General features: G+C 45.2%; 1 protein-coding gene across 1 annotated transcript in view; it reads right to left on the bottom strand.

The window, feature by feature from the left end:
• Nucleotides 1-26,912, bottom strand: part of DNPEP (aspartyl aminopeptidase) — a 36,028-nt gene extending 9,116 nt beyond the window's left edge. The window contains exons 1-7 of the mRNA XM_056852036.1: nt 26,688-26,912; nt 14,797-14,946; nt 14,626-14,695; nt 8,104-8,192; nt 7,801-7,914; nt 7,297-7,422; nt 363-493 (exon numbers count right to left, since the gene is read on the bottom strand). Coding sequence (XP_056708014.1) covers nt 363-493; nt 7,297-7,422; nt 7,801-7,914; nt 8,104-8,192; nt 14,626-14,695; nt 14,797-14,946; nt 26,688-26,912 — 905 coding nt within the window. The remainder of the gene's footprint in view (nt 1-362; nt 494-7,296; nt 7,423-7,800; nt 7,915-8,103; nt 8,193-14,625; nt 14,696-14,796; nt 14,947-26,687) is intronic.
• Nucleotides 26,913-27,136: the final 224 nt, after the last annotated feature.

The following is a 27,136-nucleotide window of genomic DNA, read 5'->3' as shown; positions in this document are numbered from 1 at the left end:
GAGCCTTACACTTTGAATGCCAGTGTAAACAACAGAAAGTTTAAAGGAACAGTGAGGTATGGGCAGGGCTCTCTGAAAAGGGAATTCCAAAGTTGGGGTGCCATAATGGAGTATGTCCTTCCCTGACTGGCAGAACCCACTGAAGGGCCTTTCCTGCCAAACTCAGAGGAAGGAAGAGTCCTAGAAGCAATCAGCACATCCTCCCTTGGGCAGACTCCCCTGCTGGATCACAAGCAGACACAGCACAATTAGTGGGGCCTGATCTAAAATGCCAGCCAGGTCCTGCCAGAGGAGCTGGCCCCCAATTTCTCCCCAGCAGGGGACAGAGACTGAGGCAGGGCAGCTATGGTTTATGCTCTCACAGGTGGTTCTCAGTGTTTGGTCCAAAGCTCTCGTTCATGTTGCGTTGGAGATGGATGGCCAAATGTGGGATACGGAGAATGGGGCGTTCCACCTTCACCAGCTGCTGCTCCAGCCGCCCTGTAGCCAGGTCCTGAAATTGAAAAAATTGAACTCATCAGAACCTGCATGTTTCACTACATGGTAAACATAAGAAGCAGGCATCAGACAAGCTCCTTACTATGGGACCCATGTCATTCTGACTAACAGCCCCAGCCACCAAGCTAGCTTATTCACCCACCATCCCCACATGCAGACAACAGAGGCCAGGCAGACTGAGAGGATGGGAACTGTTCTGCTGGAGCTAGATTTCATCAGACCACCTCCCCTCCCTCGAAGCAAACTGCCACTCATTAATGAGCAGCAACCCATTCCTGCTGTTGCTCAGCTGTGACTGGGAACCCAGATAACGAGAACAGACAGTTTCTAGTAGAATAATTGAGCCACCAGCTTTTAATGGGGTATTAACTGTGGGCATCTTCAGGGAAAGGAGGTTATCTGGGCTTTATTTTGTTGGCTTTGATTGTAATGCTTTAGTTGTGAACTGTAAGCTTCCCTGAGCCTCACAGCAAGGTGGGATATGAACGAATGGAGTTCAGTGTGCCACTAGACTCCGTACTTCCAGCCTCTCCACTTCATAATGTTTTAACAAACTTTCCATCTGATTTCACATTTACTGAAACCACAAGGACCAGGAGCTTATTTTGAATAAAAAAGCAGAAGTGTTTGGAAGTCTATGCAAGCTACAATGGTTTGCAAGCCTCAGAAGCAACCTGTTTTATTAAACCAATGCTAGCTACAAAGAATTACAGATTTCTTTTGGGTGCTTACACACAGTATCATTTTATAATTTGCTTTAATGACTTTCCAAGTAAAAAACGGTAAAATTAACTTGGCTACAAATCCCCATCTCTTTCCTTTCCTCCATTCTGCTTACTAGGAATAATCTTCCCTCATCTCCATTTATCTCCGACCATACCAAACCTCCAAACACATTAAAAAGTAGATGGCTGAGAGATGACCCGCTTAATTCCTTTCAGGTCCCAGGAGGGCTGTTCTTTGGGCCCTGCTGAACTACATTACTTTAGTCAGGGCAAGAGCAGACCTTCTTCCTTGTGTGGTCTGAAATTCAGCCAACAACTTATGCCTCTGAAAGCTAAGCATTCAGGAGCAGCAAAAACTGTAATGCAGAATCACTGTCTCACACAAGAACTTCTCAAAGCAAAATTTCATGGGAATACAGAAAAGCTGATGACAGGCTTCAAATGGGATGATAGAAGCCCTGTTTGCACATTACAGTGAAAGTATGTACAATCTCAAGAAAGTGTACACTTGGGGTTTTTTTATACGTGTGTTCAGTAATTCTCATGAACATGTGTCCAGGTGAACGTGTAACTGATACTCCACATTTATTCAAATGCTGGTCCCGTTTCATTTGTAAAGTGAATGCACATTGGCTCTTTCTTACGAACAGGCGTATGGACATACATGTAGGCTGTACTTGTGTTCACTGTAACATGTGAACAGGGCTAAAAGTAAAAAGATGGGGGACTGAAATTGCCAGAACCACCTACAGTTTCAGCCACTTGGCTGAGGCAGTTACGATTGTCCCAGCAGGAAGGGCCAAGACCTAGTAGCTTTGAAAGGCAAAGCTCCCAAACTCAATCTCTGGCATCTCCAGTTAAAAGGATGATGGAGATGGCAAAGACCTTCCTTGCACCCTGAAGAGCCACTGCCAGAGTATACAATATTGGCCTAGATGGAACAATGATCCAACTTAGTACAACACAGCTAGACAAGATTACAAGCCCCACTCCTGGCTCAAAATATGCTTAGATGAGTAGGTCAGAAGGTTATGCGATTGTGTGTCACTTAAGACATATTTTGTAGTTACAGCAGACTTACAAATAAATCCACAAAAGCTACTAGCCCATCTGCAGATTTAAAATACACTTTAAAGTCTGAGATTAAAGTATGGCTTTTAGATGCCATAGATTATGACAAAATAAAACCATATGATGTATTGCAGAAGTTAAGGGGAGGGGAGCATTTGAGCGATGTAACCAAATGGAGCAATTTTTCCATCCCTCATACAGCCATACTAGCAAAAATAACTTTTACTTCTTCCCACATTCTAAATTTGCCAATGAACACATCAGCAACAAATGCAGTTTTCACTGTTGGGGCTTCAGTGTAGTCAGTATCTATCCAATACATTGTCAGCAATCTCTAGTGGCCCCCAAGGTCATCCGGTAGGTCTTGGTGACTGAGTGGAGATATGAACCCAAGTCCAGGTCCAGCACACTAACCACTACACTAACAGAGAATCTCTAGCACTTGCAAAGAGCCTTTCCTACTAACTGAATAGTAACTATGCATTTCTTCCCCTCTGCCCCATGAATTCCATGCAAACACCACCTTGTATTTGTTTTTTTCCTCAAGTGCTTTCAGCTGTCTTAAAGCATTGTGGAAAATACAGCTGGACAAGAATAAATCCTGACCACCTGGTTCTATCAGCATTTCCCTTTTACTGACTTTTGGCTTCCATTCCATTCAGACAGTTCTCAGGTTCTAGTTTTTGCATCACCCATATATGCCAGGCCTCTGCCCAGCACACTTTGAGCCAGACTACAGTCCTACTCGAATGTAGCTAGGCAACAGAGTTCTCTGAGCGCACTTGGGCACACTCATGTTTATTAGGCCTCAAAGCACTAATGAAGTAATTCATTATACAATGTGCTGATTTTTAATAACACTTTTATAAACTCTATCCCCTGTGAAATGTATTCATTAATGATACCCCAGGATGTGGCGATGGCTCCAACTTGGAAGGCTTTAAGAGGGAAGTGGCCATGTTCATGGAGGAGAGGGCTATCCATGGCTATTAGTCAAAATGAATACTAGTCATGATGCATACCCATTTTCTCAGTTTCAGAGGAGCAGGCCTATTATCTCAGGTGCTGTGGAACCCAGGCAGGACAATGCTGCTGCAGTCGTCTTGTTTGTGGGCTTCCTAGAGGCACCTGGTTGGCCACTGAGTGAACAGACTGGTGGACTTGATGGGCCTGATCTAGCAGGGCTTTTCTTATGTTCTTATACCCCTGCTGTATTCCTCTGAATCCACATAAATGATATTCCAAGTGCAAAACACTTTATTAAGTTAAGTTCATTAAGTATGCAGAGAACATATACATTTGTGTTAGGACTTAATCCTTAATCAACTGCTTCAAAAACAAGCAAATAAACTAAAAATCTCTGTTTGACAGACAAATGACAAGCATCCAAAATAAATGGCAACAACTTCATTAAGAGTCTATTTTTTAAGAACAGTAGATGGCCATTTCCCCAAGCTGGACCCTTTCTCCATCCCTCTACTATTGTATGCCAATGATGCTGTGGTATTATCACTAACACAGAAGGGACTAAGGCGGCTGCTGTCCATGTTTGTAAGCTATTGCAATGCCAACTTATTATCTATCAATTACAAGAAATCTAAGATCCTAGTCTTCTCTAAATCTTGGAGACGTCACAGTTGGACAATTAAAGGGCACGAAATTAAACAAGTGAAACAATTTAGATACTTGGGCCTGAATTTCCAATACAACAGCAATTGGACAACCCACAGGAACTATGCTGTGTCCTCAGCTAAACGTAATAACAAGGCCACAATTCGTTTCTTTTATGTTTATGGTGGCCAATTAGCTCCTGCTGCCTTACGAGCGTTTAAGGCTAAACCCATCTCCCAACTCCTATATAGAGTTCTTATTTGGGTAAGTGCCTTTAATCAGGACACTGAGAGGATTCAGTCCACCTTCTTACGTCACATTCTTGGTGTCCCCAATTGCGTAGGGTATGCAGTTCTGTGCCTTGAGACGGGACAGGGTTTTTTGGAGACCAGCGCTTGGATCCAGACCATTAAGTTCTGGTTACGTCTGCACTTTCTAACTGAATATCCTGGCTATACTCCTGCATTCCTGGGAGATTCTTACATAAGCCAGTGGTCAAAATTAATTATCAGGAAAATCAAGTCTGTCGGTATCCCATTTGATTCTCTTTTGATGCTTGGGAAAGAGCAAGCATTTAGATTGATACGTCAGCGCCTACCAGACATAGAAATGCAGACCCTAACCTCCCTAGCTAATAGACACTGTTCCCCCATGTTTCATGGTATTACTCCGGCTTCCTACTTGTCTCATTTGGAGTCACCGGACATTCTCAGAGCTTTCATGCTCGCTAGACTTAACATTCTTCCCTCAGCTATCCTACAAGGAAGATACAAAGGAATTCCTTTTATTGGTAGGTATTGTCCATGTAAGACTGGGGATCCCAAACACTTAACTCTCGTGCTGTTGTACTGCCAGCTTTACATGAGGCCGAGGAATACTTATATTAAACCCCTACTGCCTAGTGAACAGAATCTTTCAGATCAACTGTCGGTGATGTACCTTTTATCTGATAGAAACCCTACCGTTACCCAACAAGTAGCTAGTTTTCTCCTGTCTGCACAAAGGATTCGCGAGCAGTTTGTACGTACTTCTAAGTAATGTCTTTTTAATGTAATCTGTTTTAACCAATTTTGTAATTCTGTTTATGGCATACTGATGTAAATGCCAAATAAAGGTGATGATGATGATGAGACTATTTTCATAATGCCTCACCGCACAAGAACTTGGCTTGTTCCTATGCCTGACAGGCCAACATTGGCCTACAATAGCTACATCACTGGGTTACATTACTGGAAGAAGCCACTGCCAACCAAAGAATGGGCCACAATTTTGGATATTGAACTCGATGTCCTTAAGATTTATACCAGGAAAAGTGTTCGAACAATTCATCAAACAGTCCGTCCTTGAGCATTTAGAAAGGATGGATCTGATCACTAAGAGCCAGCATGGGTTTCTCAAAAACAAGTCATGTCAGACTAATCTTATCTCCTTTTTTGAGAAAGTTACTACCTTGCTGGATCAGGGGAATGCTGTAGACATAGTTTATCTTGATTTCAGTAAGGCATTTGATAAGGTTCCACATAGTATTTTAGTTGACAAATTGGGAAAATGTGGTTTAGATTCTATTATTGTTAGATGGATCTGCAACTGGTTGACAGATCGTACCCAAAGAGTGCTAGTTAATGGTTCCTCGTCCACTTGGAGAGAAGTGACTAGTGGAGTTCCTCAGGGATCTGTGCTGGGCCCTGTGTTGTTCAACATCTTTATAAATGATTTGGATGAAGGAATAGAGGGGATGCTTATTAAATTTGCAGATGATACTAAATTGGGAGGGGTAGCAAATACGGTAGAAGACAGAGCCAAGATACAGGATGATCTTGACAGGCTGGAGAAATGGGCTAGAACTAATAAAATGCACTTCAACAAAGACAAATGTAAAGTTCTGCATTTAGGTAGGAAAAATCAAATGCATAATTATAGGATGGGGGAGACTTGTTTGAGCAGTAGTGTGTGTGAAAAGGATCTTGGGGTCTTAGTAGACCAAACACTGAACATGAGTCAGCAGTGTGATGCTGTAACTAAAAAGGCAAATGCAGTCTTGGGCTGCATCAACAGAAGTATAGTGTCCAGATCACGTGAAGTGATGGTATTGCTTTACTCTGCTCTGGTTAAGACCTCAACTAGAGTACTGTGTTCAGTTTTGGGCACCACAATTTAAGAAAGATATAGACAAGCTGGAACGTGTCCAGAGAAGGGCAACAAAGATGGTGAGGGGTCTGGAGACCAAGTCCTATGAGGAATGGTTGAAGGAGCTGGGTATGTTTAGCCTGAAGAGGAGAAGACTGAGAGGGGATATGATAACCATCTTCAAGTACTTGAAGGGCTGTCATATAGAGGAGGGTGCCGAGTTGTTTTCTGTTGCTCAAGAAGGTCGGACCAGAACCAATGGGTTGAAATTAAATCAGGAGAGTTTCTATCTAGACATTAGGAAGAATTTTCTAACAGTTAGAGCGGTTCCTCAGTGGAACAGGCTTCCTCAGGAGGTGGTAAGCTCTCCTTCCCTGGAGGTTTTTAAGAAGAGGTTAGATGGCCATCTGTCAGCAATGCTGATTCTGTGACCTTGGGCAGATGATGAGAGGGAGGGCATCTTGGCCATCTTCTGGTCACTAGGGGTGTGGAGGGGGGAGGTAGTTGTGAATTTCCTTCATTGTGCAGGGGGTTGGACTTGATGGCCCTGGTGGTCTCTTCCAACTCTATGATTCTAAGATCCCTTCTAGCTGTTCGGGGACAGACAGAACCCAGAAATGTACCATAGGGACACAGCAGTCAATCAGAACTGGGAAAAATTAAGATCTGACAAGGGAACATTAATAGTCAGAAGAAATTATTTGAGGGTTAGTCTAACTGGAGGGTGAAGTAAAGATCTGAGATGATTTCAGATCTTTGGGTGAAGTTTCCCTGCCTGAGTGTACTAAGGTATTGCAGCAGACCAAGGGTTTAGCTGGACCTAGTGTGTAATGTAACAATTGCAATAGAGTTGCTGTGCTGATAATAAACCTGCCAGAGAGGGTTTCCTGAGGTACGTATTGTGTAAAACCTAACATTTCTCAACTCCTCGTTAAGTGTTAATATTTACCTCAAGTTGTGTTTCCCTCCCCAGAAATAAACTTTGTTCTTGTTCATGTTCACTTTCAAAAGCAAACCATTTTGTGTCAGTCAGTTTTGCCTTAGTTATCGATAAAAGCTTGGGTGGGTTATACTCAGGTCCAGATCCTAGCCCCTCAAATCTGGTTCACTCTTTTTAATCTCTTGCTGGGAACCCTGGTACAGTGAGGTAAGTGGGAAGTTGTATTGTGACAGATGGGGAAAATCCTGTGGAGTGGTGGCTAGCCCCCAGCAAATCCATTACAGATGTTACACCTAAAAGACCAGTATCTCAGGCAGAACTGACCTTGATAATGACTCTTCCAGCAACTGTGAGGTCCCGATCAAACCAGGTGCTCCAGATACCACCTCCATAGGTCTCTACGCCCACCTGAATTGTGCCCTCCTGCCCACGCTTTGAGCGTCGCTTCACCTGGATGATATGCAAGCACAGCCACATAAGCAGATAGTTTCTTGATTTCTAAGGGAGGTGTAATGCAGCTCTATAGCAGTAGAGACACCATAGTTATGGGCACAGTTATGGGAGAGGATTAACTACTCACAGACTCTTGGCTATTGTCAGCAGAGTGGTGCAAACCCACTGTGGTGCTGCAGTGCTGAAAATCACAGCCAAAGGCAGAAGGGAGCAGCCACAGCCAGGCTGGATATTATCATCAAGCGATATGATGGAAAAAGAGCAAGTCCGCAGAAAGCGGATTGACAAGGAGACAGGTCACCCAGAAAGGAAAACAGCTAAAAGCACCAAGGAGTATGGCTAGACAGTGCTAAGCGGGGTGGGGCAACTACTTACTCTCAGGCATGGACTGTCTGTGTGGGCACCAATCAAGCTGAAACCATTGCCTGGCTGGTACTGGCCTCCCACAGCAAAAGCAATCAATGTTGAGAAGTTCCTGGTCACAAAGTACTATTGGAGAAAGGAGAAGAGAAGACATAAGTGTTTTGCCCCCCCCCCCCCCGTCCCCGGTGGCTGCTCTGGCAGAAGTCAGCCTAGGCCCCAATTCTGCTTAGCCTCCCCAGCAGAAACAGAACCAGCGCAAGTCAGCAAAATTATGGAGGGAAGTCCTGCAATCAAGTATCCATTTCATTTACCCACCTTTCGGTCAGGCTGGATATCCCAGTGTTCAGCTTCCTTTAATTCCTGAAAACCAGCCTGAAGAAGGCGATTCCGACACTCGGCAACCACTGTGGGGAAGAAGCACACAGACAGTTGAGTGGAAGGGGCTGTATGAGAGAGAACCCACTCCCACTAAGCCCCATCTACTTGAGTGGCAGGCCCAGTAGGCTCCAAAAAGCCATTTGGTTTGCCTAGTGTCAAAAAAAGGCAAATTGTTCAGTATGCGGATCACCCAAAAAGGAGCACTCGTGAGGCTCCCATTACAGAATTCCATGCAAGGCTGAGAGGACACCAACAATGACATGATGCAATTTCACCTGCACTCACCTGGCTATCAGACACCTATTGGGCTGTCCCACCATGACTGGGTTACAAATCCTACCGGGGCAAACTCAAGAATGGTTCTTGCAGCACTTTCAACAGCCAGATTTATTGAAACATAGGTTTTTGTGGACAACCGCCCACATTCCTAATGGTGGGAACTCCACCCCACAAATGCTTGTGCTTTAACAAATGTGGTATTTTTTTTTTGAAGTGCCACATGAGTCCTTTTTGTTTTTACCATGGTTTGGTCACCCCAGGAACAAGAAGCACCATCTCTGCCTTTGTGACCCAGCCCCTGCGGAGGTCCATTCTTGCTCCCAGACCCTCACAGAAGCTTCCAGGATTTTCTCCCCCATCATTCCTTTATTGGCATAAAAACATAATACAAAAAGGGTACAAAAGGAATGGAGATATTAAAAAGTGCCCTTTATGGCATAGTTAAAAGACAGTTACATCAAATAGCGCTGTTTGTTGATACTGCCATCTAATTAACCGTTTGGCGGGCTTTTAAAACAAACTTTAAAAACTGTGCTACCGTCTCCAATATACGGGGCGAACAATTGTTCAATAAATAGGAAATGTTAAAAGAATCTGAGACTTTCTGTCTATTAACCAACAGGGGGCTTAAAAGTTTGTTAATGAGATTCTGTGTAGAAACTACAATAAAATAAGACATGAGCAACCATTTCAATACAATTGTTGCCACAAGGGCAAAGCATGTCAGACAGAGGAATTTTCCGAAATCTGCCTTCAAGTAGAGCAGATGGCAAAACATTAAATCTGGCCAGAGAAATGGCTCTGCGTTGAAAAGGATCACACAGGTGAGATAAGTATGGGGAGGGCTGATAAACATCAAAAGGGACCCCTAAATTCAATGGGGAGCATGTTTTATTAACAGCGCTGTTTAGGTCTTGAAGTCCTATATCTAAGAGTCTGCATTTTATCGTTTGAAAAGCTTCTGCCTCAGTAAGCATAAGCAAGGAGTCGAGGTTAAAGCCAATAGATTTAATTTTGCTCTCAATATGTTGAAACCACTTAGAAGCATGCGACTCCATGAGCATATAGTAGATAAGGGAAGAGGAATCTGCCTTAAAATGGAGGCGTAACCAGAATTTTACAGTCACGAGCCACGTTCTTGTTTCAAGTAGCATTTGCCCAGTTTCCAAGCACAATGCAGCATATGGGACACAACAGGGCATACCCATTATTTTTCTGAGGAATTTTGCTTGGGTGCGTTCCAGTGGATAACCTAGGGAGCTAATCCAGACAGGAATACCATACAGCAATTGCGCGTTGACTTTGGCGTTAAAGACCTTAAGGGCAGCAGGAATATATTGGTTTCCTCTATTGAAAACCCCCCGATTAATCCAGGATTTGTTACTACTTCCCCAGAACCAGAGCACCAAGAGGCAGCTAAGCTCACTCTACAGGGAGCCAGCATGGTTAGGAGTGGTGGACTCTAGTCTGGAGAACCGGGTTTGACTCCCCACTCCTCCACATGAGCAGCGGACTCTGATCTGGTGAACTGGGTTGGTTTCCCCACTCCTACACATGAAGCCAGGTGGGTGACCTTGGGCTAATTGCAGTTCACTCAGAACTTTCTCAGCCCCACCTACTGCACAAGGTGTCTGTTGTGGGGAGAGGAAGGGAAGGTTTGATTCTCCTTAAAAGGTAGAGAAAGTCGGCAAATAAAAGCCAACTCTTCTTCCTTCTTCTTCAATATAACTACTTAAAGTATAGTTCTTTGAGGTTAATGTCCAGACGGGGGAAAATGAAGTTGATTAAAGAAACTAAAGTGACCATCTGAGATGGGGAAAAGCAAGACAGAAGCAAAAAGTGATACCCATTGAAGAACACATACAAAAACTACAGGTTCTTTTGAACATGGGATTCAGCTCTCTCCCAGATTCCATTTTTAATTAATTTTTTTAAAAAAATTCCCATACTAATGTCACTGCCTTTCTCTTGCCTTAGTGCTGTACTCCAGAATTAGGTGTAGCTACATACACACACTAGATAGACAAACAGATGTAAGGTGCAGATATAAGGAACACACGTCTTATTTTCAGAACACCCCAAAATAGAACCAACAACCCTTAATATCGAAAACAGTACTCCCAGTGAACAAATCAAGATGCATATAGATGGGTACAAAACATCTGCGTGCCTCCCTGGAATCTCCAGGAATGAGGAGGAAACAAGGAAGACAGAGGAGGGAGAGTAGAGGGACACAAAGAAACGGCACTGGAAGGAAAAGGAAAGTGTTGGTTGTCGGTGACTCCCTGCTGAGGGGTATGGAAAGTCATGTGTCCAGACCTGACCCCCCCTGGCCCAAGAGGTGTGTTGCTTGCCAGGGACGAAAATTAAGGACATTGTAGAGCAGATACCGAAACTGGTCAAACCAAAAGATCATTACCCATGTGTGATGGTCCATGAGGGAACCAATGACACGTCCACGAACACCACTGAAAACATTAAGGAGGACTATGAAGCTCTCGGAAGCTGAAGGGCATGGGGACACCGGTCTCTGAGCTTATTAAGATCTTGGGGTACGAGTGGACCGTAAGTTAAATATGAGCAACCAGTGTGACACAGCGACAAAAAAGGCTAATGTGCTCTTGTGGTGTATCAGAGGTATAACATCCAAATCACAAGAGGTTATAGTCCTGCTGTACACTGCACTGGTCAAGCCACACCTGGAGTATTGTGTGCAGTTCTGGAGGCCTCACTTCAAAAAGGATGTGGACAGAATGGAGCCGGTGCAGAGGAGAGTGAAGAGGGGCCTGGAGACCAAGCCCCACGGGGAAAGGCTGAGGGAATTGGGAATGTTTTGTCTGGAGAAGAGGAGGTTGAGGGGGGACATGAAGGCTCTCTTTGGGCGAAAACGCACGGTTGCTTTAGCCTCCTTTATTCCCTGTTTCAGCCAGGATTCAGCCAGGATCGGACAGTCGGCGAAACGTATGCATTCAATCCTGGCTGAAACAGGGAATATCCAACACTAGATATATGCTGCTCAAGATCAATTGATCAAGGAGCTTCTAAGGGATCAAAGGAAAGGAAACAGGGAATAAAGGAGGCTAAAGCGACCGTGCGTTTTCGCCCTTTAAGTATTTGAAGGGCTGTCACTTAGAGGAGGGAAGCGAGCTGTTCCTGTTGGCAGCAGAGGAGAGGACTCACAATAATGGGTTTAAATGGCAGGTGGAGAGGTTCTGGCTGGATATTAGGAAAAAGATTTTTACAGTAAGAGTTGTTCGACAGGGGAATCCGCTACCTCGGGAGGTTGGTGAGCCCCCCCTCACTGGCAGTCTTTAAGCAGAGGCTGGACAAGCACTTGACAGGGTTGCTGTAGGCTGATCCTGCATTGAGCAGGAGGTTGGACTAGATGGCCTGTGTGGCCCCTTCCAATTCTATGATTCTTGAAAGGCACTGCTGAGAGTAAGGGAAAGGGGGTTTGGTCAGCACAGTAACTAAGAGAGACTGCCTGACGGCTTTTGTCCGCACAAAAATGGATTCCGCCAAGCACTACTGTCAAAAACGCAAGTGAAGAGGCACCAAGTTCCATAGGCAGCTGTGGGCACACAGAGGAGAAAACAAGAAAAGCTTGTCTGGGCCGACACAAGATGAAGCAAAGGCAAATGATTCAACTACTAGTAGATTTGCTGCCCTGACCAAACCCATTTCCTTTTCAAGACTACACTGCCTTCTTATATCTGGGATTCCAGGGAGATAAAGAGAGGTTGTTCCACCCATTCTTGCCTGGTTTACAGGAAAAATGAGGAAAATCTACACTGTCCTTCAGTGTTACTCCTCTGAAGATGCCTGCCACAGCTGCTGGCGAAACGTCAGGAAAGAAAATACCAAGACCACGGTCACACAGCCCGGATAACCTACAAGAACCTATGAGGAAAGGTTGAAGGAGCTGGGTATGTTTAGCATGAAGAGGAGAAGAGTGAGAGGTGATATGATAACCATCTTCAAGTACTTGAAAGGCTGTCATATGGAGGATGGTGCCAAGTTGTTTTCTGTTGCCCCACAAGGTCGGACCAGAACCAACAGGTTGAAATTAAATCAAATGAGTTTCCGTCTAGACATTAGGAAGAATTTTCTAACAGTTAGAGCGGTTCCTCAGTGGATCAGGCTTCCTCGGGAGGTGGTGAGCTCTCCTTCCCTGGAGGTTTTTAAGCAGAGGCTAGATGGCCATCTGTCAGCAATGCTGATTCCGTGACCTTAAGCAGATGATGAGAGGAAGGGCATCTTGGACATCTTCTGGGCCTGGAGTAAGGGTCACTGGGGGTTTGTGCAGGGGGGGGAGGTAGTTGTGAATTTCCTGCATTGTGCAGGGGGTTGGACTAGATGACCCTGGTGGTCCCTTCCAACTCTATGATTCTAAGGTAGGCGAATATATTTCCAGTAAGGAACCAGGATGCTGCTTCCAGCTCAATCAAGCCAAGGATGAAATGTAGAGCTTTATCCAGCAACTGGCAGCATTTGATTAAGGAGGCTGATCCCCCCCCTTTGTGAAACTTCTTCCTCTAGTTCCAACATTCATATGGGGGCGGCATGTGTGCCCAGAACTCTTTGTAAATGCACATAAGTAAGCTGATGCCACCCCACCCTGGAGTTGTGTCATTACGTACTCTGTGGGTAACAGTATATTTGGCCTGTTTCCCACAGTGTTACAGATGGAGAGAAGTGTTTCACGAGCTGCTGCTATTCCAAGTGAATAAGGGGCTTTAGACTGAGCAGTAGCAGACGTGAGCGGGACGCGGCTACCTTAAGCAGACTTTCCCACAAAGACTACTATATTCTATGAGTATTTGGGAATTTTGAAATCAGAATTCTTCTCTTTTTTAGTCCAATATTAAGCCAATGATAGGCTTGTTCTGTGGTAATCATACATTATGGTCCCCACCCAAAAGAGAAGGCAGGTGGACACAGTTGCATTGCCTGTTCCATCAGCCTGTGTGGAGTTGCTTGGGGGGGGGGGAGAGGGGGCTCCTCAAAAGGACATCTATGAGCAGGGCCAGAAAAAGGGAATACACATAAAAGCAACAGAAAAAGGGAATACACATAAAAGCAACAGTTATCCTTATAACTCTCCCCTGCAACCAACCTAATATCTACCAGACACCAATCATTCCCTCCTTAACTTGAGGGTTAATCATAGCAGAGGGAATCCATCCGTCCATTTTCCCTGCTGCTATCACTACTGCTCCATGGGAATTTTTCTTTACATATTAAAATGTGCACAGGAACATACTGTGCATTTGAAGCGCACACACACAAAAAAACTGCAAAGACCCCCCCCCCCTTACAATCTCACACTCTAGACCAGTGGTTCCCAACCTTTTTTTGACCAGGGACCACTAGGACTTTTTTGTTCGGTGCAGGGACCCCAAGGTTCAAAATAAAAATTCGGAGAATTTGAAAATAAACTTTAATCATAACTGTTAGCTAAACATTAAACTTAGAATAATATTTGAACATATATTTTTATAATAGAGAACTTTTAATTGAAAATATTAATTTATTATGGGTTTATAACTTTGTTTCGAGGACCTTAATTTAGTTCTCGTGGACCCCTGGGGGTCCATGGACCCCTGGTTGGGAACCAGTGCTCTAGACTAAAGAGCCTACAGGAGCTCTTTCACCATTAGCAAAAAAGAGGATTCTGCAAGATTTCCATAGCAGGAAAAATGGGGGACATTGAAAGACGGAGCCAAACTTGCACCACACGTGTAGCCCCACCTACCCCTCTGTACCAGGGGAGGCCATAACGCTCCGTCCCTTGACCTCTGGGTTTTGTACGACTCTTGCAAAGGAAGCTCCAAAAAGTGACCCGAATCAGCCTATTACAAGGGGCAAAAGCAGGACCACGGGGAAGAAAATAGAGGCAAGCAACCATTTGGGAAGGCCACCAGCATTTCTTCTCCGGAACAAACAAGGGATGCCAATACCGGCAACAAGGCTCCTCCGTGGCCCTTTCTTCAGAGGACACCTACTTTGCACCCTGGGTGCACGAAGTCCTGCCAAACCCTCCTTCGCTCATGCGGAAGCGGCTCACACGAGCACACAATGCAACCATCAGCAGTGCTTAGAAGTCCAGCGGAGGCGGCCCCTTCCTCTCTCGGGTGGGACCCTGGCCCAGACTTCCGCGCCCCCCCTCCTCTCTCTTACCATGATACGGGGAGGGGCCCCGATGCACAAACTTCAGCAGCCCCTGCGCGGCCGCCTGCGCCGAGCCCGCCTAGGAAGGAAGGAAGGAAAAAGGGGGCGCGTGATGCAGGGGTGCGGGGGGGGGGGGTGCATGCGCTCGCGCGTGCCTGCCCCCCCCCCGGAGGGACCCGCAAGCCCGGCGGCCCCCGAGGAGCCCCTGGCGGCGCGCTCTGGACCTCGGCGGGGCAGCACCTGCATGACTCGCCCGCGCCGCGCCGCTCCCGAGTCCCGCCTGCCCCGCTCCGGCTCCGGCTCCGGCTCCGCCCCGCAGCGCTCGGCCTGCTGGGGAAGGGAAGCCCGCCCCGGAGCCCTCTGCAGGTCGTGCGAATGGAAACCCTGCGTTGCAAACTGGCTGCAACGTGTCCTCCTGCGGACGCGCCTCGGGCGCCAACGCCCGGCCGCTGGAGACGCCTCTCTTCCCTGCTCCGGCCAGGATCGACCGCACCGTGTTTTTTTAAAAAGGCTCTTAACACCTTTGGTTGCAGTTATGTCTTTCCCCTTCTATCTCTGCCACAAAAGGGCTAGAGACTGAAAGAAAGAAAGAAAGAAAGAGCTGGGCATTACATATACTATTATAACATTATACTGATAAAACAGTATTCAGTTGCCAGTAAAAAAAGAATAACTTGAGCGGAAATGGCCTCATTTGTATTATTAATGCTTCTTTCTGTGCTTTCAATTTTCCTTTCACAGTGATCTGAAGTTCACATAAGTAGGAAGCTGTTTAAAATTGATTTGATGAAATAAAGCTGTTTTCACAAGTGTTTTGCATTTTATTGATATTCACGTGGGATATGTGTGTGTGAGAAGTGCCATCAAGTCACAGCAGGCTTATGGTGACCCCTTATGGGGTTTTCATGGCAAGAGACTAACAGAGGTGGTTTGCCAGTGCCTTCCCCTGCACAGCAACCCTGGTCTTCCTTGGTGGTCTCCCATCCAGATACTAACCAGGGCTGACCCTGCTTAGCTTCCGAGATCTGACGAGATCAGGCTAGCCTGGGCCATCCAGGTCAGGGCCACGTGGAATATACAGCAGAACATTCAATACTGGTTCTGTTGCATTCTTTATACACATTCATTTGATTGAAAAGCATTCTGAGAACCGTGAAAGTACTCACACCATTCCCACAAATATTTCTGGTTTGTGTTCCCATGAACCTTGATCTTGAGAGGCAGGATAATGCAGTTGGGAAAGTATTGCATTTAGATCAGTGAGACATGGGTTTAAATTCCTACTCCGGCATAAAGCTCGTTGGGAAACCATGGGCCCGTCACAGCCTCTCATCCTTAGGCTGTTATGAGGATGAAATGGGAGGAAGGGTGCTAGAAACTTCAGCATCCTTATGCAGAACATACATTGTGAACTAGGCTGCGTTGTACGCTCAAACTAAAGTAATCTGGATTACTGTTCTGCATGGAACTCCTTTACCCAATGTGCCCCACTCAAGAGTTAAATGGTGGTAAACATTTATGTCCCCCTTTAATGTACATTTGTTATGGTTTTGTGGCCTTACCTCCAGCCCATTTTGGTGACTGCAAACCATGGGAAAAGGCCACGTTAGACATTCCAGATTAACTAGGGTAAGGGTGTGATCTTGTGCACATAGTATGATGGGGCTGTGTTACCTAAGCAGGAAGAGAGGACTACATAGGCTGCTGCCTACCACACTCTGAAATGCTAAATTGAAAATACGCCACAAGATGCTGCAAGCGTCACTTACAAAACCGCCATTCTTTCTTTCCCCCTGCAAACACACCCCTCTCATTTGCTTTCCTTCTGTGGATTGTGGAAAGCTGGTGTAAACTTAAACCTGCCTGTTGGTGCAACAAGCATCTCTACCAATTAACTCTCACTCTTCCTTTTGTCTCCTTTTAACACCATAGTGGCATCTCAGAGACCATATGCAGAAAGTTCTCACCTCTGCTCATGTCTTTTTATCTGACAGATCATGGTTTTGGTTTGGTTAGAAGAAGGAAAGGAAACAGTCAAGCAAAATCTGAAGTCACAGCCTTGTATGTATTTAGTACATCTTCCTCCAAGGAGCTCAGGGCAACATACACCTCCCCTCCTCCGTTTGAACCTCACAACACCAACCATGTGAGGTGGGCTAAGCCTGATTTGGATTAGAACTGTGGCATGGAGAGGGAAACAGTGCAGGGGAGTTGTTATTTGCTCCACCAGGGAAGCTTATCTGCTGTACTCATGCAGGTGTCTATACCCTGTAAGTTTTCCCATCAAAACAAATAGTGGCTCCCTGGGACTGTTGAAGTTCGGGAAAATGGCATGGGAGTGAGGGAAGGCTGAGGAAGTTCCTTTCCCCATCCATCCCAATCGTGATCTGAATTGCTTTTCCTCTTGCCTAGGAATTAAGTTTTACACAGAACTTGCAGTGCCTGTCTGACTGTCAGGACCCGGCCAGGGCTCAAGGAAAATATAATGTGTAGTTAAGCCAAATACCTCGTGTGCGGGAAGCATCAAGGAAATGGCATAGCCACAGGAGTGCAGAAGCAAAGATCCTGCCCTTGGTCTCTGCTGGTCTGTTTTCCCCCACTAGTGCTGATTTGGGTTCCTTTCCCACTGGGGGGAGCTGCTGCTTCAACAATAAGACTCTCCAGCTAATAAACTCCATGAATCCTACCCTCTCACCTGCTCTGTAAATCAACTGAATTTTGATTTCAGATACTTTACTGGCATAATAAAGAAAGTATACATGTTTTGACAAATTATATGGGAAGAACAAATCAATGGCCAGCTAGGACAGAACACAACAGCTGGCGGCAGGGGGAGGGGGGAGGCACTGAGAACGTATTACACCATAGCCCCAGGGTCTGTTCTCCTTTCTTGTCAAACAAAATTCAGGGTGCAAAGTTTGACCTGTAAAAGCTCTTATCTGCTTAGGGAACAATCTTCATTCAGCACATCTGCTAAGAATCCTACTCTGGTGTATTCAGTGGGTCTTAATACATGTTTTTAAAATCGTACTTCTAGGCTTAAGAGAGCCCCTTGTTCCATGTTCTGTGGCACTCTATGAAACCAACCAACCTCTTGAAGCAGTGGGAAATTCAGAGCAGCCTTTACAGGGCAAGGGTTCTTTTGTAGAAAGTGGTGGAGACTTAACGTGCTTTTGTGATTACTATTTGTGGGGGGGGGGGGATTAAGTAGTCATTATAGAATTGCAAAAGCGAATACACAGGTAAGAGATAACTAGTCACAAACCATCATTAGCACAAACTATTTCCCCCTTAGGGCTGCCAACTCCAGTTTAGGAGATTCCTGGAGTTTGGGGGCCGTGCATGGGGAAGGCAGCTTGGGGAGGGGATGGACCTCAGTGGGGATGCTATTCCATAAAGGCTACCCTCCAAAACTGCCATTTCCTCCAGGGAAACTGATCTCTGGAGATGAGATGTAATTCCAGGAGACCTCTAGGCCCTACCTGGAGGGTGGAAATCCTGTTCCCCCTGCCCAAAATAATATCAGGCATATAAGAAAACACACACAAACCTTGCTAACTAACCACTACTCATAGCTAAGATGGTAACTGGTTATAAATAGGGTTGCCAACCTCCAGGTACTAGCAGAAGATCTCCTGCTATTACAACTGATCTCCAGCCGATCTCCAGAGATCAGTTCACCTGGAGAAAATGGCCGCTTTGGCAATTGGACTCTATGGCATTGAAGTCCCTCCCCTCCCCAAACTCCGCCCTCCTCAGGCTCTGCCCCAAAAACTTCCTGATGGTGGCACAGAGGGACCTGGCAACCCTAGTTATAAACAAAAGACAAACAAAACTATTTAGCCCATTTTTAGTAAGTCATTATTCTTCCGAAAGCCCAGACAGGCCTCTGTTTCACACCAGAATTCCCAAAGCAGGAATGCAGAACAGAGGGAAACAAACTGTATATTTTTAATACAGACTTCCCTGGCAATTGGGGGGAGATTCTGTGATTCATTGCCAGTACCTTTTGGTCACCTATCAAATTTAACAGATCCTTGTGCCATGCAATTTGGACTTCAGCTAGGCATCAGGAAAGAGAGGATAGAAGGATTGAATCTATAGCCTTCAGCAGGTGGGCTGTGCACCAGTAAACTTACAAAATGCCAGGTCCGGTAGACTGGTTATAATATAAATGAAGTCAATAAATAAATAATTTCCATACAATTTTCCAGAGCAGCTATAATATGTACATATTTTAGAGATGAAATTTCAATGTTGTTATCAGACAAGATGAGACATATTGACAAAAGGGAACAGTTTAGTTTATGAAATAATCACATAACCAGGCTATATGTGACAAGTGTTCCTTCATCTCCTTTGTCTTTCAAAAGGCTCTTCTTAGATCTCTGGGCCTCAGCCACCTTTCTTCTCCTCCTCTTACAAATCCTTCCTCTGGCCACGCAGGAATTATAGAGTTTCTTTCTTGCTGTCCTTTCTCTTTCACATCTCTCCTGCATTCTTTGCCATTCCCACAGGTCTCCATTCTTCAAATAAGGCTTTGTGTGCCACACATACCTAGCAGCCCAGCCCTGCATGCCAGGGATTGTGAGATTCCCAGTGCAATAACTTGCCCAGAAGTCCCATGATGTTGCCAGATGCCTGACCCCTTGATGAATTGGGTTGCTAAATTCAAGCAGAATTCTTCTTTCAGAGTATAGATTGTTCATCTAGCAACTCTGAGCCCTCATGACTTCCTGGCCTGTGATTCCCAGGCCTCACCTGTGCCAGTCCTTACCTGACACCTGGTTCCCAGCACTTGCCTACCCACCTTCTTCCCACCAGTCATACACAGCAGTAGGCTTACTTTCAAGAGCCCCCCCCCCACTCCTCTCTTTACATCTCTAAAAAAAAGGTAAAGGTCTCCTGTGCAAGCACTGGGTCATTCCTGACCCATGGGATGATGTCACATCCCGACATTTTCTAGGCAGACTTTTTGTTTATGGGGTGGTTTGCCATTGCCTTCCCTTGTGATCGTCCCTTTACCCCCCAGCAAGCTGGGTACTCATTTTACTGACCTTGGAAGGCTGAGTCAAACTTGAGCCCTCTACCTGAAACCAGCTTCCGTCGGGATCGAACTCAGGTTGTGAGCAGTGCTTGGACTGCAATACTGCAGCTTACCACTCTGCACCACAGGGCTCCCTCTTTACATCTCTACCACCCTTTATTTCCACAAATTCCTGCTTTTGAAGCCACTGCCTAATTTTGTTCCTTTAGCCATCCTGTCTCCTTAGAACTCCCCCTCCCATAGCATCAAGCCCTCTGGGCTTAAATGCTGTGAACCCCTTCTCTGATTAGTCTCAGTTCTCATATTCCTTTCCCTGAAATCTCATCCTCCATCCAACCTTCCTTCAGATTCTTGTTTCTCTCTCTATGCCTACTTTGTACCTTTTGTCAACCTCCTTAGAATCATAGAATCATAGAGTTGGAAGGGACCACCAGGGTCATCTAGTCCAACCCCCTGCACAATGCAGGAAATTAACAACTACCTCCCCCCAACATCCCCAGTGACCCCAACCCTTGCCCCGCAATGCAGGAGGATCCCACAATCAAAGTACTCCCGACAGATGGCCATCCAGCCTCTGCTTAAAGACCTCCAAAGACGGGGACTCCATCACCCTCTGAGGCAGTGCATTCCACCATCGAACAGCCCTTACCGTCAGAAAGTTCTTCCTTGTGGAATCGCTTTTCTCTTAGTTTAAATCCACTACTCCGTGTCCTAGTCTCTGAAGCAACAGAGAACAAGCTAGTTCCCTCATCAACATGACATCCCTTCAAATATTTAAACATGGCTATCATGTCTCCCCTCAACCTTCTCTTCTCCAAACTAAACAAACCCAACTCCCTAAGTCTCTCCTCATAGGGCATAGATTCCAGACCTCTGACCATTCTGGTCGCCCTCCTCTGGACACGCTCCAACTTGTCAATATCCTTCTTAAATTATGGAGCCCAAAACGACGCAGTATTCCAAGTGAGGTCTGACCAATGCAGAATACAGTGGTAGTATTACTTCCCTTGATCTAGACACAATACTCCTATTGATGCAGACCAGAATTGCATTGGCCTTCTTAGCAGCCATATCACACTGTTGACTCATGTTCAGTTTGTGGTCCACTAAGACTCCAAGATCTCTTTCACATGTACTGTTGTCAAGCCAACTCTCTCCCATCCTGTACCTGTGCCTTATGTTGTTTCTGCCTAGGTGAAGTACTTTACACTTCTTCCTATTGAAATCCATTTTATTACTTATGGCCCAGCTCTCCATTCTATTGAGGTCATTCTGAACTCTGACCCTACCCTCCGGGGTATTAACTATCCCTCCTAACTTGGTGTCATCTGCAAATTTAATTAGCATGCTCTCTATTCCATCATCCAAGTCATTTATAAAAATATTAAATAGTACCGGTCCCAGGACAGACCCCTGTGGCACCCCACTGGTCACTCCTCTCCAGGATGAAGTCGTGCCATTAATGAGCACCCTTTGGGTTTGGTTGGTCAACCAATTACCAATCCACCTAACAGTAGCAGTGTCCAGCCCACATTTTACTAGCTTTGTTTCAAGAAGATCATGGGGAACTTTATCAAAGGCTTTACTGAAATCAAGGTACACTACATCTACTGCATTCCCTTCATCTATCATACTTGTCACTCTATCAAAAAAAGATATGAGATTAGTTTGGCATGACCTGTTTTTGAGAAACCCATGTTGACTGTCATTGATCACAGCATTTCTTTCTACGTGCTTACATACTGTCTGTTTAATTATCTGCTCTAGTATTTTACCTGATATTGATGTCAGGCTGACTGGGCTATAATTGTTTGGGATTTCTTTCCTCCCCTTTTTAAATATGGGGACCACATTAGCCCTCCTCCAGTCTGCTGGAACCTCTCCTGTTCTCCATGAATTCTCAAAGTTTATTGCCAGTGGTTCTGAAATCACTTCAGCCAGTTCTTTTAACACCCTTGGATGCAGTTCGTCCGGCCCCAAAGACTTGAATTCATCGAGAGTAGCCAGGTATTCCCGTACTATCTCAGATTCTATATTATGTTGTAATTCCCCTATTGCATCCTCTGCTCCATTATTCCCAGGTTGAGGACTATTCCCCTTTTGGGAGAAGACTGATACAAAAAAGGAGTTAAGTAATTCTGCCTTTTCTGCCTCCCCTGTTAATAACTCACTATCCTCTCTACTGACCTGATCGTTACCTTGATCTTCCTTTTGTTACGGACATAACCAAAAAACCTTTTTTTGTTTTGTTTTTAACTTCCCTGGCTAGTCGGAGCTCATTCTGCACTTTAGCCTTCCTGACTTTCTCCCTACATGTGTTGGCTACTTGTTTGAATTCCTCTTTGTTGATTTCTCCCTTTTACCATTTCTTGTACATGCCTTTCTTAAACCCTATCTCAACCAAAAGTTCTTTAGACATCCACCCTCGTTTCTTCAAACCTCTACCTTTTTTTCTCCTCGTGGGAATTGATTTAAATTGCGTCTTCAATATCTCCCTTTTAAGAATTTTCCATCCTTGCTTCTGCCCTCTCTTTTCTTTAGCTTTCCTGAAACCTAGGACATTTCCCCAGTTCTCAGCCTGCCTGTGTCAGTGAAATTTTAATCCTGGACAACTGAAAATTCCACGCCACCAGTTCAACCAATCCATGTCAGAGGCTTTATCACCATAAGTACAATGCAATATAGATTGCTAGGTGCATGCTCCATTTTCTTAACAGTTCTTCCCATTTAGTCTTTTATTACTATATTTCTGAGTGCTTCATTCAAGGAGCTAGTATATATAATGACTGCAAGATCAAAGAGCAAAGGCCGCATAATAACTTTTACTAGGATCAACCACAGTACCACAAGACAGTGTGCAATCTTTTGAAATATCCAGAATTCTTCATCCGGCTGGATGGCAGAAAAAAAGGGGGGTATTTCAAGCCCTGTAAAGCTTCTTGTTGGCATCTTGTGTAGAATGTCAAGCAGATTTGAATACATAGTAGTTCTGGGTAGCAATGATATCAGGTTGTATGTCTGGTCATCTGGGGGGAAAGGGAGAATTGCTTCCTTCAGTTGAAAATATTATAAGTAATTGATCAAATGTCTCTCTAATACTAAATGGAACACATGGGTGCCTTAAAAAGGCTGAGAGCAGAGGGAAAATACTAATAATTACAATGACAAAACCAAAGATTAATTTTGGATTATGCACTAGGTAAAGAGTAATTATATTTCCAAAATGGGTAATATTATTAATGGCCGGGAAACCCCATAAGCATAGTCTCTTCGTGGGTAATTTTCTTCCAGTTGAAGAATTATTTTCTTATCAGCTAGATTCATAGGGTTGCCAGGTCCCTCTTCACTACTGGTAGGAGGTTTTGGGGGGCGGAGCCTGAGGAGGGCGGGGTTTGGAGAGGGGAGGGACTTCAATGCCATAGAGTCCAGTTGCCAAAGCGGCCATTTTCTCCAGGTGAACTGATCTCTATTGGCTCAATTGTAATAGCAGGAGATCACCAGCTAGTACCTGGAGGGTGGCAACCCTATAGATGCAGGTTTTCCCAACTGAAGATTGCAAGTAGCTGCACTGGTTCCAAGCAAAATCCGAAACCAAAAGACATGATTGCATGCAAACTTTCCCTTACAAAGAGCATTCCCCCAAGTGCATTACTTTGCACTTATGAATATTTATTGGTAACTTCTCATAGTCTGCCTTGGACAGGCAGTTTTTGAAACAACAAAACATAGGATAATATCTCCTACACATTTATTGACCCCATCCAAGGATCCAAATAGTTTAGTGATGCATTACATTCCAGGATAATTTAAACTGGAAATTACATCTTAAAAATATTAAAGTCAAAGCGAAAGTTTCGAGAAATGCCTTGGTTCGTTTTTTCTATTTTAGAGGTGGGAATTATATACATGGAGCAATTAAAGCTTTTAATGCCAAGGTGACTTCCCAATTACGGTACAGTATTGGAGTCTTAATTGATGAAGGTATCAGTCAGTCACTAAGGCCATTTCTCTATTGCCAAACTGTGTTTCTGGGGTAGCCCTTAGAGCGGAATTGGGCCAGAAATCCCTTGAGGCTCTTGCATGGCAAAGAGTCTTTCTATTATACCGTAAGACGCTTGTGTGTAAAGAGGGGTTTATAAGCCTTATTGGAAAAGATCAATCAGTGTTCGCTTGGAAAAAAGTTATTGCAAATAGACTGCAGCGGCTGGGTTTTAACCCTAATGAGGCATTTGAGATGAATGAAATTAAATCTAGGGTAACATCTCTTGATTTTAGTAGTATGCAGGAAAGGGTGTGGTGAGTTTGCTCTGTGGCTACTTATGGTTTAATCCCTTCTAAGTCCATTCCACAACATGTCTTTCATTTAATGGTGTAGCAATATAGAAGAGTGTTTATGTTGGCTAGGCGGAATGCTTTCCTGTCCAGGGTTACCGAAGGACACTTTGCAGGCATTCCATGTTCAGATAGAAGCTGCATATGTGGTGATGGCCATATAGAGACCCTGGAACATATTTTGCTGTACTATTGTTGTTGGGATGATCTGAGGTGAAAATATTTAGGGCTTACCTTATAAATTTTATCTCTCCCCGCAAAATTTAATTCAATGGTTGTTATTTGGTACCAATAAAAGAATCACATTAACGGCTAAATTTTTACAGGTGGTAATTAAATGTAAAAAGGCTTAATTTGGAGGATTATATTAGTATGATGCTGCTTGTGACCTTTTGGCTGTTTAAGCAATATCATTTAAGTAAGTAAGATTAGTGAATCATGACTTGCCTTTACCAAAGCAATACTGATGTTTCTCTAATGTACCATTTTGTCTATGGGGCAACTCTACAATTAACAATAGTTTTTTTGGGCTGCCCAACCATAAGTGCCACTAGTAAAATATCCTCTGCTTGCTCCACAGTTAGCAAGCGTGCATAAAAGGCCACCTCACTCGAAAGCACAGAGAGCAAACAATTGCACCAGAGCCCACTGTAACCCCACTGCAAGCCACGCATCATGGAGAAAGAAGGGGAGGATTTTATTAACAGAAAGCTGGAGGCCCTGGATAGGGAAGGGGAGACAATTCAAAGGGACAACAGCCTGCCCTGACGAGACTCTTGAGAACTTTGCCGCATGCCCCCAAAGGTGTTGAGTGAGATGGCGCCGGAAACACGGCCAGGGAAAGAATCACAAACACAAGGAAGACAGAGGGAGGAGAATAGAGGGACACAAAGAAACAGCGTGGGACGGAAAAGGAAAGTGTCGGTTGTCGGTGCCTCCCTGCTGAGGGGTATGGAACGTCATGTGTCCAGGCCTGACCCCCCTGGTCCAAGAGGTGTGTTGCTTTCCAGGGGCGAAAATTAAAGATATTGTAGAGCAGATATCCAAACTGGTCAGACCTCAAGATCATTACCCATTTGTGATGGTCCATGTGGGAACCAATGACACAGCTATGAACTCCATCAAAAACATTATGGTGGACTATGAAGCTCTCAGGAGGAAGCTGAAAGGAATGGGGGCACAGGTGGTGTTCTCTTCAGTCCTTCCTGTCAGAGGAAGAGGAATGTGATGGGGACATAAGACAGTGGAGGTGAACCACTGGCTACATTGGTGGTGCAGGCAGGAGCGATTTGGATTCTGGGATCACAGCCTGGGATTTCTGGATGAAGGCCTACTAGCATGCAATGGAATTCACCTTTCAAGTGTGGGGAAGAATGTTTCTGGAAGAAATCTAGAGAGATTCGTCAAGAGGGCTTTAAACTGATACCGCAAGGGAAAGGAGATTATCAATGTAGGGATTTAAATGCAGGAGAGCAAACAGCAGAGACCCACTTGGAAGGGCCGGGTATAAAGGAGCCAAAGGTGAGGAGCTTCAGGTGTCTATGTACCAATGCCCAAAGCTTGGGCAATAAGAAGGAAGAGCTTCAGCTTCTAATGCAGTCAGAGGGATATGATTTAGTAGGCATTACAGAAACTTGGTGGGACGATTCCCATGACTGGAATGTAGTAGTGGATGGATATGAGTTGTTCAAGAACAACCGAAAGGTCAAAGAGGGGGCGGAATGGCAGTGTATGCGAGGTGAGGGTTTGCTTGTCACGAAATACCAGAGGAGGAGGGTGACACCCAGTGGAAAGTATCTGGGTGAGGATAAGGGAAGGAAGGATAACCAGTATTGTGGTTGGAGTCTGCTACAGACCTCATGACCAGGGTGAGGAGGTGGCCGCTGCCCTCCTTGAGCAGCTTGACAGGGTATCCAAACAACAAGAGCTAATAGTTATGGGAGATTTCAACTTCTCCGATGTGTGCTGGGTGACCAACTCTGCAAAGCTACCACAGCCATGCAAGTTCCTGTCAGCAAGGGTTTCCATTCGGGCCCCGGATAAGCAAGCTCCGTTCTCTCCCCCCTGCCCTGTGCTCATTCTTGCTCTCGCTCGGCATTAGCGTTTCAATACACAACCGCTGTGAGCTAGCTGAAGCCGCAGGACTATGCCTGGGAGCCCGAGAGATCACCCGGTCGTTTACTAATCAATTTCACCATTATTTCTCGTAATGGGTAATCACCGGCAAATACTTCCTTATTGTAAACTTGTATCCTTTCCCATTCAGGACAGCTCTGCTGCATCTCATCCTTTTGTGTTCCGCCATTACGTGTAATCAATTCTATTGTATGTTCCCTATAAAGATGACCAGTATTTCCCCCAACTGTATTCTGACCTTAAGTTTGTATGGACCTACTGAACTCGTTTTGCTTTCTTAATAAAACTTTTAACTCGCTGCACTGTCTGGTGTGAAGTTTACTATTACTGATATGCAACGAGGTACTGAAGTCCTGACAGTAGGTCAGAATCTCAGTTTTCCTTAGCCTTCCTTTTTATTTTTATTTTTTTTATTTGTCTAGTGAATAGCTAGTATTAATATGTCTGCACGATCCTCAAATCCACTCTCCGTGGGAGAGGACCTCCTTCAGACCGTTATTGATATTGATGTTGGCATGGAAGAAGCGACCCCGGAGCAGCACTCGCCCGGCCTTACCGATTTCCCTGGGATGCCGACGTGGACCTCCTTACCCAAGCAAGCCGAGCAGTGATGGAGAATCGGGGCCAGCGAACAGGCAGCGTCGGAACCTTGGGGCGGGTTGTACCGAGGACCGCTAACCGATTGGTACGGAGAGGGGGAAGAGCGGAGCCGGGAGGTCGTTCCTAGGGAATGGTTGGAAGGACCCTCGATCACCCACGCTCCAGTCACTCCAGCCCCCATCGCCACGGAGGAAGTCATCCGGCTACGCGGACAGAACCAAGCGCTTGCTCTACAGAACTGGGACCTACAGGCACAGATGAGCATTCTGCAGAGGGACTTGGCTGCAGTTTTGGGGGCAGTGAGGGATCTCAGACAGCCCTCACAGCAACCCCAAGCCAGCTCACTGCCCGCCGCTGAACCACCCATCTGTGGAGAGGTACCCCTTACCCCTTATGGTAAATATG

The sequence above is a fragment of the Euleptes europaea genome, chromosome 6 (genome assembly GCF_029931775.1).
Source record: "Euleptes europaea isolate rEulEur1 chromosome 6, rEulEur1.hap1, whole genome shotgun sequence".
Lineage (NCBI taxonomy): Eukaryota > Metazoa > Chordata > Lepidosauria > Squamata > Sphaerodactylidae > Euleptes > Euleptes europaea.
The sequence above is the reverse complement of the archived record's forward strand: the minus strand, read 5'-3'. Positions and strand labels throughout refer to the sequence as shown.